At 35.6% G+C, this 12,531-nt stretch overlaps 3 protein-coding genes across 4 annotated transcripts; 1 reads left to right on the top strand and 2 right to left on the bottom strand.

Annotated features, from left to right (window-relative positions):
- Positions 1–3: 3 nt before the first annotated feature.
- Positions 4–2,924, top strand: LOC121767493 (cell division cycle 20.2, cofactor of APC complex-like). 2 transcript variants are annotated; one of them, XM_042163780.1, is made up of 5 exons: positions 4–472; positions 1,144–1,419; positions 1,511–1,780; positions 1,872–2,453; positions 2,533–2,924. In XM_042163780.1, exons 1-5 carry the CDS (start codon positions 365–367, stop codon positions 2,674–2,676), a joined length of 1,380 nt encoding a protein of 459 aa, XP_042019714.1. In that variant the 5' UTR covers positions 4–364; the 3' UTR covers positions 2,677–2,924. The 2 variants fall into 2 exon arrangements, with proteins under 2 accessions (XP_042019714.1, XP_042019707.1); XM_042163773.1 differs by having other exon boundaries at positions 1,141–1,419.
- Positions 2,925–4,651: 1,727 nt separating this feature from the next.
- LOC121793009 (protein MODIFYING WALL LIGNIN-1-like) lies at positions 4,652–7,185 on the bottom strand. The gene is made up of 3 exons (XM_042191186.1): positions 6,894–7,185; positions 5,478–5,680; positions 4,652–5,230 (listed from the first exon to the last, which is right to left on the bottom strand). Exons 1-3 carry the CDS (start codon positions 6,987–6,989, stop codon positions 4,891–4,893), a joined length of 639 nt encoding a protein of 212 aa, XP_042047120.1. The 5' UTR covers positions 6,990–7,185; the 3' UTR covers positions 4,652–4,890.
- Positions 7,186–8,481: 1,296 nt separating this feature from the next.
- On the bottom strand, positions 8,482–10,493 carry LOC121793008. The gene is made up of 6 exons (XM_042191185.1): positions 10,331–10,493; positions 10,046–10,258; positions 9,143–9,309; positions 8,981–9,062; positions 8,829–8,897; positions 8,482–8,748 (listed from the first exon to the last, which is right to left on the bottom strand). The coding sequence occupies exons 1-6, from the start codon at positions 10,400–10,402 to the stop codon at positions 8,575–8,577; spliced, it is 777 nt and encodes a 258-aa protein (XP_042047119.1). The 5' UTR covers positions 10,403–10,493; the 3' UTR covers positions 8,482–8,574.
- Between the last annotated feature and the right edge of the window lie 2,038 nt (positions 10,494–12,531).

The following is a 12,531-nucleotide window of genomic DNA, read 5'->3' as shown; positions in this document are numbered from 1 at the left end:
CTCTGTCCAAATTATAGCCGTTAGCCTCCTTCAAACCACAGCAAAGGAAAATATTCTCACACAATTCTCATTGAAACCCTAATCAAAGATTGAATGCGCATATAATTTCGAGAATTCAATTCACAAAAATCATTTCTCTCTCTCTCTCTCTCATACATTCATCGATTGTTCATTGGATCTTATTTTGTTTCTTCTCTAACCAATTCTGTTTTCTGCAGGCTGCTTTGTTTTCCTTCTAATTTGTGTTTTCTTCGGCTCAAGGATTTTTTGCTTGATTAATTTGTATTAACAGTTGTATATCGCATATATACATCCGTTTCTTTTTGTTATTTCGTTAGATTTCTGTTATTTTGTTGCTAACGTGATGGAAACAGGAAAGATTCGTTCATCTGCATCTGCATCTGCAAACAAGTCCCAATCGCGATTCCCGCTTCAGGAACAGTTTCTTCAGAGAATAAGTTCGCGGGAAAACGTATGTAATGTGCCATTATCGTTTAGTGTTTCATTAATCTAATTGATTATTCAGTTACTATTTTGTTGTGGTGTATATGAATGTAGATTAGAAACAGCTAGGTTTATCAGAATGCCTGTTTTTGCTTAGTTTGCTTCGAGTGATTTGAATTTCTTTTTGGGAACATTGCATTTGAGTAGCTAAATAGTTCAAAATTTTGGTGCCTGGATGTGATTTGTCAGCCTACATTCATAATTGTGTTTTGTTTTATATAAATACTGCTTATAAGTTCTATCATCACCTTTTAGTTTGGTGATAAAGCTAGAAACAGCTCAGTTTATCATAATGTCTGTTTTCGTGTAGTTTGCTTTGAGTAATTTGAATTTCTTTTCTGAACCATTGCATTTGAGTAGCTAAGGAGTTCAAAATTTTGGTGTCTGGATGTAATTTATCAGCCTACATTTGTAACTGATGTGGCCGTTTTGAGAGTCCTAGGGTTGGTTCTGGTTTTTAATTGGTTAGACTTTTATCATTCATATGAATAATCTTCTGGTTTATATGGTTTGTCAGCCTATGTTCATAAATGGTGTGGTTTGCGTGAATTATTTGTTTATGAAAGACCTCTAGTTAGCCAATTATGTGTGATGTTTTTCTGAGTTATTCATTTTAATAATTTTTGTTTCTGTTAGCAGTTGGATCGGTTCATTCCTAATAGATCGGCAATGGATTTTGATTATGCGCATACCATGCTTACAGAAGGTAAGAAAGGTAAGGAAAATCCATCTATCAACTCTTCTCCATCTAGGGAGGCATATAGGAAGCAGCTTGCAGAAACCTTTAACATGAACAGAACCCGAATTCTGGCTTTCAAGAATAAGCCACCTACTGTAGTCGAGGCCATTCCGAGTGACTTCTCAGTGGCTGCTCACCAACCAAAAGCTGCCAAACCTCGTCGCCACATTCCACAGGTTGGTGCCATCCTTCATATTGAAAGCTGCAGTGTGGTTATGCTTACTCTAATAGATGTTTAGATGCTAATGAATTGGATGTTTGTTACAGACTTCGGAGAGGACATTAGACGCCCCTGATATTCTGGATGACTACTATTTGAACTTACTAGATTGGGGAAGCAGCAATGTTCTTTCGATTGCTCTTGGAAGTACTGTCTATTTGTGGGATGCCTCAGATGGGAGCACCTCGGAACTTGTTACTGTCGATGATGAATGCGGCCCCGTGACCAGTATCAAGTGGGCTCCCGATGGAAGGCACATTGCCATTGGTATGAACAACTCCGAGGTTCAGTTATGGGACTCGACTGCTAACAAACTTGTAAGTTCCTTTTCATGTTTGTTTGTACCTTGTTGATTGTTCTGTCTTGCTCTTTCAATTTCTAAAACGGTGAATCTTTCGTGTTCTGCAGCTGAGAACTTTGAGAGGCGGCCACACAGCACGAGTTGGTGCTATGGACTGGAACAATCACATCTTGACTACAGGAGGGATGGATAGTCAGATCATCAATAACGATGTCAGGGTGAGGGCGCACGTCGTTGAAACCTACCGAGGCCATCAGCAAGAAGTCTGCGGGCTCAAATGGTCAGCCTCGGGCCAGCAATTGGCCAGTGGTGGAAACGACAATCTCCTTCATATATGGGACAGGTCCATGGCGTCGTCAAATGCTCCCACGCAGTGGCTTCACAGGCTCGAGGACCACACAGCCGCTGTCAAGGCACTTGCATGGTGTCCGTTCCAGGGCAATCTTCTTGCCACCGGTGGAGGAGGAGGCGACAGGTGCATAAAGTTCTGGAACACACACACTGGTGCGTGCTTGAACTCGGTGGACACAGGCTCACAGGTCTGCGCGCTTCTGTGGAACAAAAACGAGCGTGAACTGCTGAGCTCTCACGGTTTCACTCAGAATCAGCTCACTCTATGGAAGTATCCTTCAATGGCAAAAGTAGCAGAGCTCACTGGACATACATCTAGAGTCCTTTACATGGCTCAGGTATATACCATTTTATCACACATTGAGATTTCTAAACGTGCATGTTCGCCTTTTTTGACATATCCTCGTGTATTTCCAGAGCCCGGATGGATGCACGGTCGCATCTGCAGCAGGGGATGAAACTCTTAGGTTCTGGAACGTGTTTGGGAAGCCCGAAGTAGCCAAGACGACACCAAAGACAGCAGCTGCTGAGCCGTTTGCTCACTTGAATCGCATCAGATAAGCCGTGTGCTCTTTTTCTGATAGCTGCAGAGACTGAGAGAGAAGAGAGCAGATTCATCAGAGTTTTTATACTTCATTTTTTCATTCTTTCTATTTCATGTAAAGATTTGGTGAATTCTGAGCTGAACTTCAGGATTTGATTATGTTGATTTTCACATGTAAATTTCTTTTGTACATGATGGAGTCACAGATTGTGACAAATGTATTCTAAATTATTCATATATACAAATAAAACCTCTCATTATCACATCATGATTGTACTCTATTCTTTCTATTCATGTAACAAATCTACTCTAATATTCATAGAATCGTATATACCGAATAAACTCTTACGATCATTTGGTGAGTGTCCGGGTTATCATTATTACTCCACTAAAAATTACTCCCTCGTCCCATGTTACTCAATTTTCTTTTTAGGTAGTAAATTTCAGATAGATTTTTTAATATAATTAAATTAGTATTTTAAGTATAATGAAAAATCACATAACACTTAATTAATAATAATATATTAATTAAAATATCCTAACTCTTACGTAAAAATAGACAAATAGGATGAGACGGGGAAGTATTACATTCACATTTCATTATTTCATTATAGTGACAATTTAAATGGTGGACTGAATAAGTAAATAATAAATACTAGTAACTTGTGGATGTTTTAGTAGATATGTATAGATGATTTTAGAGTAAAGGCCAAAATTGGTCCTGAACATATAGTCATTTTACGATTTTGGTCCTAAACATTATCTTTTGGATTTTTTGGTCCTGCACATATGGACATTTGATCATTTTGGTCCTCCGTCAATATTTCCGTTAAAAACTAACGGTCAACATTATCTTTTGGATTTTTTGGTCCTGGACATATGGACATTTGATCATTTTGGTCCTGCACATATGGAATTTTGATCATTTTGGTCCTCCGTCAACATTTTCGTTAAAAACTAACGGTCAACGGCCGATTTTTGACTAAAACAATGGGTTGGGTCGGGTCGTGTTTGGGTCGGGTTTGGGTTACATGTTAAGAAAAAAATAATATTTTCTTAAAATCTAAGCATAATATTTTCGTTAAAATCTAAGCATAATATTCTTAAAAATTAATTAATATTTTTTAATTAATAAAATTAAAGTATAGATTTTATTAAAAATAATTTTTAATTATTTAATTTTATTATATAGATTTAATATTAGTATACTTTAATTTTATTATTTGATTAAAAAATTATTATTTTAATTTGGTAATTTTTTATTTTGTCGTGTAATATCATGTTTAAATCGTATAATAACATCATGTTTTAGTCGTTATAATATTTTTAATCAACAAAAATAACTAAAAATTAAAGTTTTATAATTTTTTAATTAATAAAAAATAATTATTTTTTTTCTTAACGTGTAACCCAAACCCGACCCAAACACGACCCGACCCAACCCATTGTTTTAGTCAAAAATCGGTCGTTGACCGTTAGTTTTTAACGAAAATGTTGACGGAGGACCAAAATGATCAAAATTCCATATGTGCAGGACCAAAATGATCAAATATCCATATGTGCAGGACCAAAAAATCCAAAAGATAATGTTGACCGTTAGTTTTTAACGAAAATGTTGACGGAGGACCAAAATGATCAAATTTCCATATGTGCAGGACCAAAATGATCAAATGTCCATATGTGCAGGACCAAAAAATCCAAAAGATAATGTTGACCGTTAGTTTTTAACGAAAATGTTGACGGAGGACCAAAATGATCAAATTTCCATATGTGCAGGACCAAAATGATCAAATGTCCATATGTGCAGGACCAAAAAATCCAAAAGATAATGTTTATGACCAAAATCGTAAAATGACTATATGTTCAGGACCAATTTTGGCCTTTACTCATGATTTTACTATCTACAATAACACCCCATTTATTTTGTAACTTGTTTGTAGTTTCTTATTAATATAAGCAATGATTTACAACCGATAATTTATTGTTGGATACTTTTTAAAAAAAAATTACTTGTAGTATTTATTATCTCAACAAGTACCAGTTTCCAAAAAATATTTGGCCTTTGGAATCATAGTTCCACTTTTGCCCACAAAAATAATACACTCAAACGGAAAAATGCAAGTAAAACATGAGAAAACTAGAAACGATCTCTAAACAAACAAACAAAACTATTTGTATTCATATCAACAGACTCCTCACCACCAACCACCACAGCTCCCGAGCTCGAGAACCTATGTGAACTGCCGCCTCATGTACGTGTCCTCGTGCACGAAGACAGGAGGGGCCTCCGTATCCTGTGGTGGGAACTGAGGTTGTCCCATGGCAATCGCACCCCGGCCGGGAGGAACAGGTGCGCCCCACGCTTCACTCCCATCCTTACCGGAGATTAAGGCGAGGTAGTAGAAGATCCCGAGAGTCACACTTGCGAGGGACAGGACCGCGGCTCCAGCAAAAACACCAGGTTTCACGACGTAACAGTAGTAGTTGCCGAAGTATAGGTTCTCCTCGCCGTGCTGGTCGTTGAGAGCCGCGCCGGTGAGCAACAGAAGGAACGCGACGACGAAGGTGAACCTGAACATTTTGAAAATCAGTTGTATAAACGATGAATTTTATCATTTTTCTCAATGGTTTTTCCAGCAATTTACCGGCTCCTCTGTTTTCTTGTCCAAGAAGAACAACGAGGAGCATAGCAAGCCATTTTCCGTTGCATTCAAGATAACCAAATATGCGTCACATAATCATGCACGATCACATTTGGGGAACTCACACGACTTCATGAGCGTTATACATAGAAACGACGTGATAGAGGATTAGTTACCAGGAGACGACAAAGCACACAAGGGCTGTAGTCCAACTAGAGCTTGATTGATGAGAGACTCTCCAGCAGCAAATGCATCCAGTCGAAATGTTGATTATAATTTGAGCCATCATGAGAGAAACAGCTGCAGTCAAGCCGAGGACTAGCGCAGGACTCCTCGGATATACACACGTAGAAGGGGATGGAAACATGACTTGGCTACCCTGCAGCACAACAAGGCATTAAATTAAAGAATTGAATGAGAAATTTGGCCAAAAAATAAAGCAAAAAGATGAGCCAACACAACGACTTGCAACACACTTCGTAGGGACTACAAGAAACGTAAAAATTTCCAACTATCAGCAAATCGATCAGAACAACCTAGTCGAGCGATAAGAAGACAATACACATAGAGTTTTAGATGATAAATATTCGATACTAAGTTATGCATGTCAAGAAAAGGTAAGGGAATGAAACTGAATGGTGCGGGTTTAGAGTCTTATCGTCTTTTTGCAGGTTCACACGTACCATTGAGAATTCAACAAGCTCAAGAAATCAAATAATCAGTGTTGAAAATGGATGCAAGAGTCGTGTTGATAAAAAGAACGAGCCTTGTACAGTTAATTTTCCAGAGCTACTTCACATCTACTGAATTTACTCAGAAATTCCTCAGCTAGTACAATCAAACATATTATGATATGATCCAATTATGAGGCACCGGGAAGTATTAGTAGTAAACTAGCGCTATTTGAGACAAATAGAGATATGCATATGCCTACTTCTCTCTTTTGCAGGTCACTGAGAATGGGGCTTCTCTTTCTTCTTTTCTCCTCTCTTATTCACTCAATAAAATTCGCGAAAAATACAAAACTATGTAGATATACACAAAATATATATGCTCAATACAGCAAGATGAAACACTTGATCCATATAAAATCACAATACAAAATTAAGGAAACTAAAAGAGAGACTGAATCACCTAAAACATGGAACTAAGACTCAACTAAATTTATTTACATACATTTCAAAATCAATACTACTACTTTAAATAATGCAAAAATAACAAGAAAATCTTGTTTCTGCCTAATTCTTGCAACCTACATCAGTTATTTACCATCACATTCAACTCTCTTTCTGCAAATCAAATCCTAATATTCACCGAAACAAGTTCACAATCCCAATCTTTAAATTGCTATTTTAGCTTCAATCAAATGAACTATCCAACCTCTTTGCCTAAAAGCTTCAAAAACAGAGCTTTGAAAAATCCATCAAATATATCCCTTTTCAGGAAATAAAAAGCCCTACTTGAATTAGCTAGAGGGGAAATCTAAAACTCTTATTCCCTTTTAACAGAAAAGTGTGAAGAACCAAACAGAATATGAATGAATGCAAACATAAAAAAGCAAAAAGTGAAATTTGAGTAAAGCAAAAATCTACCTTAATCCTCTTAGCCTCAGCAGCAAAGCCTGTGGCAGCAGATAACAGCCCAAGAAAACCCACAACACAGCACACTAAAATCACTCGTCTCTCCATTCCTTCTCTTCTCTCTCTCTAAAGCTTTCTCTGTATTGAAAAAACGGCTGCTTTTTTTGAAGAAAAACCTATAGCATTGAGTAAAAGTGTTGCAGTATATGCATCGAGTAAAAGAAAGGATTTGTGGCAAGTGCCAACTGAGATTCTTCTATTGAGAGAGAGAGAGAGATGATTTTTGTTGTTTTCTGTAATTTGAATATCTGAGTTCAGTTTTTGGATTAAATAAAGACAAGATGATATATTACTAATATTTTTTTTTCATATTTTGTAAATTGAAATATTTATTTTGAAGTATCTTTTGGTATTTTATTTGTTTTATTACTGCTTAGTCATATCTTTCGATTTATTGCATTTATTGAAGGAGTTGCGTTTAATGAAGGAGTATTAATGAGCTTGAAATTAATCAAATAATTTTGATGGTCTCACATCCACCATTTGGATTAGGCTTTAAACCCACATCATAAATTAAAATATAATGCGTATTTTATTAAAGTATATACTTACATAGAATTTAAAATTCAAATAGGCAAAAATACAACAAATATAACCCTGTGAATTGAAATATAGTACTCATAGAATTGATTGATTGAATAATAGTGATTACAGCACCACTAATTAAAAATGTAATTCTTTTTTCTCTTCTTTTGGCTTTATAGTAAAACAATTTAGTCAGTGTTATCATAATGGATTTTGACAATTATTAGTATGCCAATAAATAATGAACTTGATCTTACATCTACTAGTAAATAACACAGTGAATTCGTTATTTTCATACATTTGGATACAAGAGACCAACACCTTTGTCATTTGTCATCTTGATTGAATACTCAACTATAAAAATAAGATGACACGTGAATTGTTATATTTTGTGAATATCGATGGATACCATGTGATATTTCGGTGGAAAAGAGAGGAGAGACACGTTATATAACACAATTATAATTTTTTAATGTGTATATGATGCCTATAAAAAGTAATTACATCTAGCGGAAACGAATTTATACATGGTCTTTGATTTATTTCTTGATTTTATGCTATAAATTAGGTTCCACAATAATAAAAATCGATTGAAAACTATAAAGTTTGGATTTTTTTTCATAAGAACATGATGAAAAAATGTTATGGTAATCAAAGAATCATACTGATACATGAACGTTATTGGTGGTGATGAGTTAAACTATATAGTCTATTCAAAGAAAACGACATTGTTTCGTTGAAAAACATCAACAATATGATACACATCAACGACTTGTTTCTTTTTGTCGTAAAATAATTGATAACAAACTCAAATTTCATGATTTTTTCAACTAATTTTCTTTATTTTCATATGCATGGATCACATGTATTTTCAATTTTGCGTAGAATTAAAGTGGGGAGTTGGTGTGGAAATTAAATAGATTGAGCAACAATATATATCTCTCAAAGATTTGGATAGGAATCCAATTCCCCAGCTTGTGTCAGTATCAAGTTAAATAGATTGAGCAACAATATATATCTGTCAAAGATGTTTGTATATATATTTGGAAGAATTTAATAGAGGTGTGACAAAAGAAAAGATTGATAGTAGTAATAGAAAATAATTGTATTACTGAAGGCCATAAACAAGCAAAGCTCCGACACCACCAACACCAACAAGAAGGCCTATGATGACTCCAATGGGCAAATTTGCACCTCCACCAATAGCCTTCCCTGTCTCCACATCATACCTTGCAAACCTCTTCTTTGGTGCTCTGCACTGCGGGCACGCGTACTCGTCCGGCTGCACTCGCCAACGAAACAAAAATTATAGTATCTCATTTTGGTTTGAAGATTTTATAACTATAAAAGCAAAAAACTTACTTGATCATCGAAGGGCTTTGAAAGGGTGTAAATGTATCCACAATCGAGGCAAATGTGAGTAGCACGAGCCTGAAACACGCGATTTATTTCGAATTCATACGTGTTTGTGCAAGGATAATTCTGAGAGTGTATAACTAAGAGAGAAATAGTGCCTTTTGCGAATCGGTGAGTTTCCTCCCAAATGCAGGCGGAGCGGGACGCTTAGGTAGCCTTTTCACATCAACTTCGGCCCCTCTGCACCAAAAGAGGTCATAATTTAATCAATTCAACCACAACGTCAAAACACTTCCATTGAAAAACATAAAATTAAAAACCTGCTGACAACAAAATAAACAGAATCAGGCTTAGCCTGAATGGCAGTTTTGGTAAATCCAAGCTTATCAGCAGGCCAAAGCTCATCACCAAAGAAGCTGCTTGTGTAGAGCACTTGGTCCCCAGCCTTCAGCCCGGCTCGTGCTGCATTCCCTCCGTTTTCGACAGCCTGAATCGTAAGGTTGAGATACTTTCGTATAAAATGATAAAACAACGAAACAAAATTGAATATGCACCCTTAAAAAATATGACACTTATTAGGAAATAGTACTTGTTTTATCACTGAAAATGCTTCAAACCTGAAACTCTAGTAAGCAAAATAAAGGACATAACGATCCTTAACTTTTATCTAAGAAATGAAAGGCCTATATCGTAAGTCCTCTTTCCATAGCACCTAACAAACAAGGCATAATCTATTATTGAACTCCTGTATTATAAGGAGTCGTTCGGTTGAAAACATTGAAATCATTATTGAATCTGTATTATGTTCGATTTATGAGATTGAAGCTCACAACATAAATGAAGAGTCATACCATTTCTCCTCTAATAAAAATAATCTTGACTTCAAATTAAGGGGAAAGAAAATATAAGAAGTGTACACTAGCAAGTACTACTATCCTTCTCATATGTTTTAAAACCATCTTTCAAACAAAACAATATTCTATGTCATGATTCGTCTCATACTTGTATCTGGCTATATTATTGTCAAAGCAACTGAACGATACCTAATTAAGGGGAAAGAAAATGATAAAAAGTAGTATGTGAGCAAATTAGCAAGTTTCTTCTCATATGTATTAAAACTATCTATCAAACCAAACAATGCATGATTCAGTCTTTACTTGTCTCATAGTGTATCTTGCAATAATATTGTCAAAAGCAATGGAACGATAGAGATTATTACTCACAGTGATGACAACTCCACCACCTTGCTTTTGGCCTAGAGTCAATCCCAATGGCTTATCAACCTCAACCTCAATATTCTTGGCAGTTCCAGCTCTTGCACTGATCTCAAACCCTCTCCTTTTCACACTCGTCACACTGCCAATTCCCTCCAAAACAAGTGGATTGAACACACCCCTTTTCCCTTCTTGAACTGACACCCCTTGGAAACTGCTTTTCTGATCCCGACAACTTTAATTCATTATTACAAACAAAAAAATACTTGAAAATGCAGAGGAAATAGTGTATACCTGAAATTGAGGGTGTAAGAGATTGGAAGTGTTGGTGTTGAGAGAGACTGTGTAGGAAGAGGAAGCAGCCATGGCTCAGTTCTCACTGTGTGTGGTGTGTGTGAGACAGGTGGAGGATTGTTGGTTGGGATTGGATTTGTGAGATTGGGTTAGGAGAGGAGAGCCACACGCCCTCTATTGGGGTTTTAGGAAACTGACCACTAGAATGACAACACGTCACCATGTTTATTCTCCTCAACTATGTTATCCATCTTGGATTCTGTATTATTGCAAACCTTCGTTTTTTCATTTATTTTATTTATTTAGCTTTCGACTTTTCCATATAGTTCTAGGCTCGGTATATCATTTATTTTCCATCAACGTGGCGATTTAAGTGAATGACATATAATAAAATATGTTAATAAAAAAGATGACATTTATTTGGAATAAATTTAAGAAGAAAAGGTGACAACAGTATACAACTCAATTGGTATAATATTGTCATGCATTCGATAATTCAGGATTTGTTCATAATAGAGATAAATAAAGAATTATTATTAGATTAATTTATAAAAAATAATAGGAAGAAAATATACTATATCTTAAATAAAACAACGATAGTAGTCACCAATCACACTTAAAGTGTGATACTTGTGATTTGGTAATAAACACCTAAAACAACGATTGATCATGTAAACCGATGCCTAATGTATTACATATTTAAGAGAATTTTTAGTTACAAGTTTCCCATCATAATCGGACCACCAATGTGGTCCGACTCTTCTTAAGGTTAGTTAAGAAGTGCTAAGTTTTAAGTGAGATTTTGACCATACTATGTTGGACTTATGACAATTGACTACGACTTATTGAATATTTCTTTAGTTTCATGGTGACTTGTCGCCGATTGAGGTCTAATTTTGTAAAAAAACATCGATTATTAGAGAGGCATGCAGCTAGAAGATGGCAACTCGAAGTATGACGTGGACTAGCCATTATGAATTAGTTAGGAAGGCGGTTAGTCGGTTGGTTGATTAGCTATATATAGGCATTTCATGGTTCATTGTAAAAACAACTTGACAAAATGTAGTCCATAGTGAAGTTTCGGTTCTTTCCATCTCTGTAAATATTCTCCATCAATGGCAGCAACATCTTCTTCTTTTCCTCTCTTGTTCTTCATGTTTCATCTCTGATTTTCACCGTGATCAAAATTTGACATCGATTACATTAGTTTTTGCGTGATTTTGGCTATAATCAGATATTCTCAAAGTTCAAGCTATATAAAAAATCAAAATGGAGGCTATAAATTAAAATTTGTTGAAAACCCTTGATAAAAATAATTTAACGTACTCAAATACTCCTATTTGATTTACATGATTCTGTCTCTGGTGGATTACTCGACATACACTCCAATAATTCCAATCAAATTAGTACTACTATTGATTTACATGATTCTGCCCGAGTTGGATAACTCAGTTAGTATTCTAATTGTGCAATTGATGATTAAAAGTAAAGATCAAGACTCATATATAAAAATAATTAAATTGTATATATGTAACAATATTTAAAATTAATCATCGAGCTCTATCAATCTAATCGTATACTAATATACTCCATAAATTCAACATTATACGGGGTATAAGTATGAAACAGAAAACATACTACTCCACTAATTAACGGTCAGATTCTGAACATGTATACTTTGACGGATATTATCAAGATAATATTAGAATACAGAATGTAGATGTAGTAACAAAGAAATAGAATACGTATTATATTAATAAACAAATCAAAGTCGTCAATATAATTACGAAGAATATGATGATGACAAGTCCACAGTAAGTCTGGATAGGTCGCATGCATAAGAGCATCTCAAGTGGTCGGCGAGCGAGCGGCCCGCCAAACTATTGCAGCCGGCGATCGCCAAATCGGTGAGAATTTCGGCGAGGGCACGCCGATTCCCGCGGTTCTCTCGCCGATCGGCTCGCCGCTATTGCAGCCTCCCGATCGGCGAGGAACAGGCGAGCCAATTTTTTTTTTAAGTAATGTAATTTTTTTTTACTTTTTTTTAATTAATGTATTTTAAAATTTTAATATTATTAGAGAATTTTCCCGTATATGTGTCGTAAATTTAATTCCGTATTTTGTATGATTATTTAATTATTTGTTTTTAGTGATGATGATGTGGCAAGGTTATGGCTGTGCTATTGCTTGGCCAGTTGCTT

Source organism: Salvia splendens, chromosome 2, assembly GCF_004379255.2.
Source record: "Salvia splendens isolate huo1 chromosome 2, SspV2, whole genome shotgun sequence".
NCBI classification, from domain to species: Eukaryota; Viridiplantae; Streptophyta; class Magnoliopsida; order Lamiales; family Lamiaceae; genus Salvia; species Salvia splendens.
The sequence above is the reverse complement of the archived record's forward strand: the minus strand, read 5'-3'. Positions and strand labels throughout refer to the sequence as shown.

Coding starts and splice junctions, on each gene's coding strand:
- LOC121793008 (XM_042191185.1), bottom strand. CDS start 10,402: ATGGCTGCTTCCTCTTCCTACACAGTCTCTCTCAACACCAACACTTCC. Junction 10,259..10,330: donor TCTTACACCCTCAATTTCAG/GTATACACTATT, acceptor TGTCGGGATCAG/AAAAGCAGTTTCCAAGGGGT. Junction 8,898..8,980: donor AACTCACCGATTCGCAAAAG/GCACTATTTCTC, acceptor CGCGTGTTTCAG/GCTCGTGCTACTCACATTTG.
- LOC121767493 (XM_042163773.1), top strand. CDS start 365: ATGGAAACAGGAAAGATTCGTTCATCTGCATCTGCATCTGCAAACAAG. Junction 473..1,140: donor GAATAAGTTCGCGGGAAAAC/GTATGTAATGTG, acceptor TGTTTCTGTTAG/CAGTTGGATCGGTTCATTCC. Junction 2,454..2,532: donor GAGTCCTTTACATGGCTCAG/GTATATACCATT, acceptor GTGTATTTCCAG/AGCCCGGATGGATGCACGGT.
- LOC121793009 (XM_042191186.1), bottom strand. CDS start 6,989: ATGGAGAGACGAGTGATTTTAGTGTGCTGTGTTGTGGGTTTTCTTGGG. Junction 5,681..6,893: donor CTGAGGCTAAGAGGATTAAG/GTAGATTTTTGC, acceptor GTTGTGCTGCAG/GGTAGCCAAGTCATGTTTCC. Junction 5,231..5,477: donor GTGTGCTTTGTCGTCTCCTG/GTAACTAATCCT, acceptor CAAAATGTTCAG/GTTCACCTTCGTCGTCGCGT.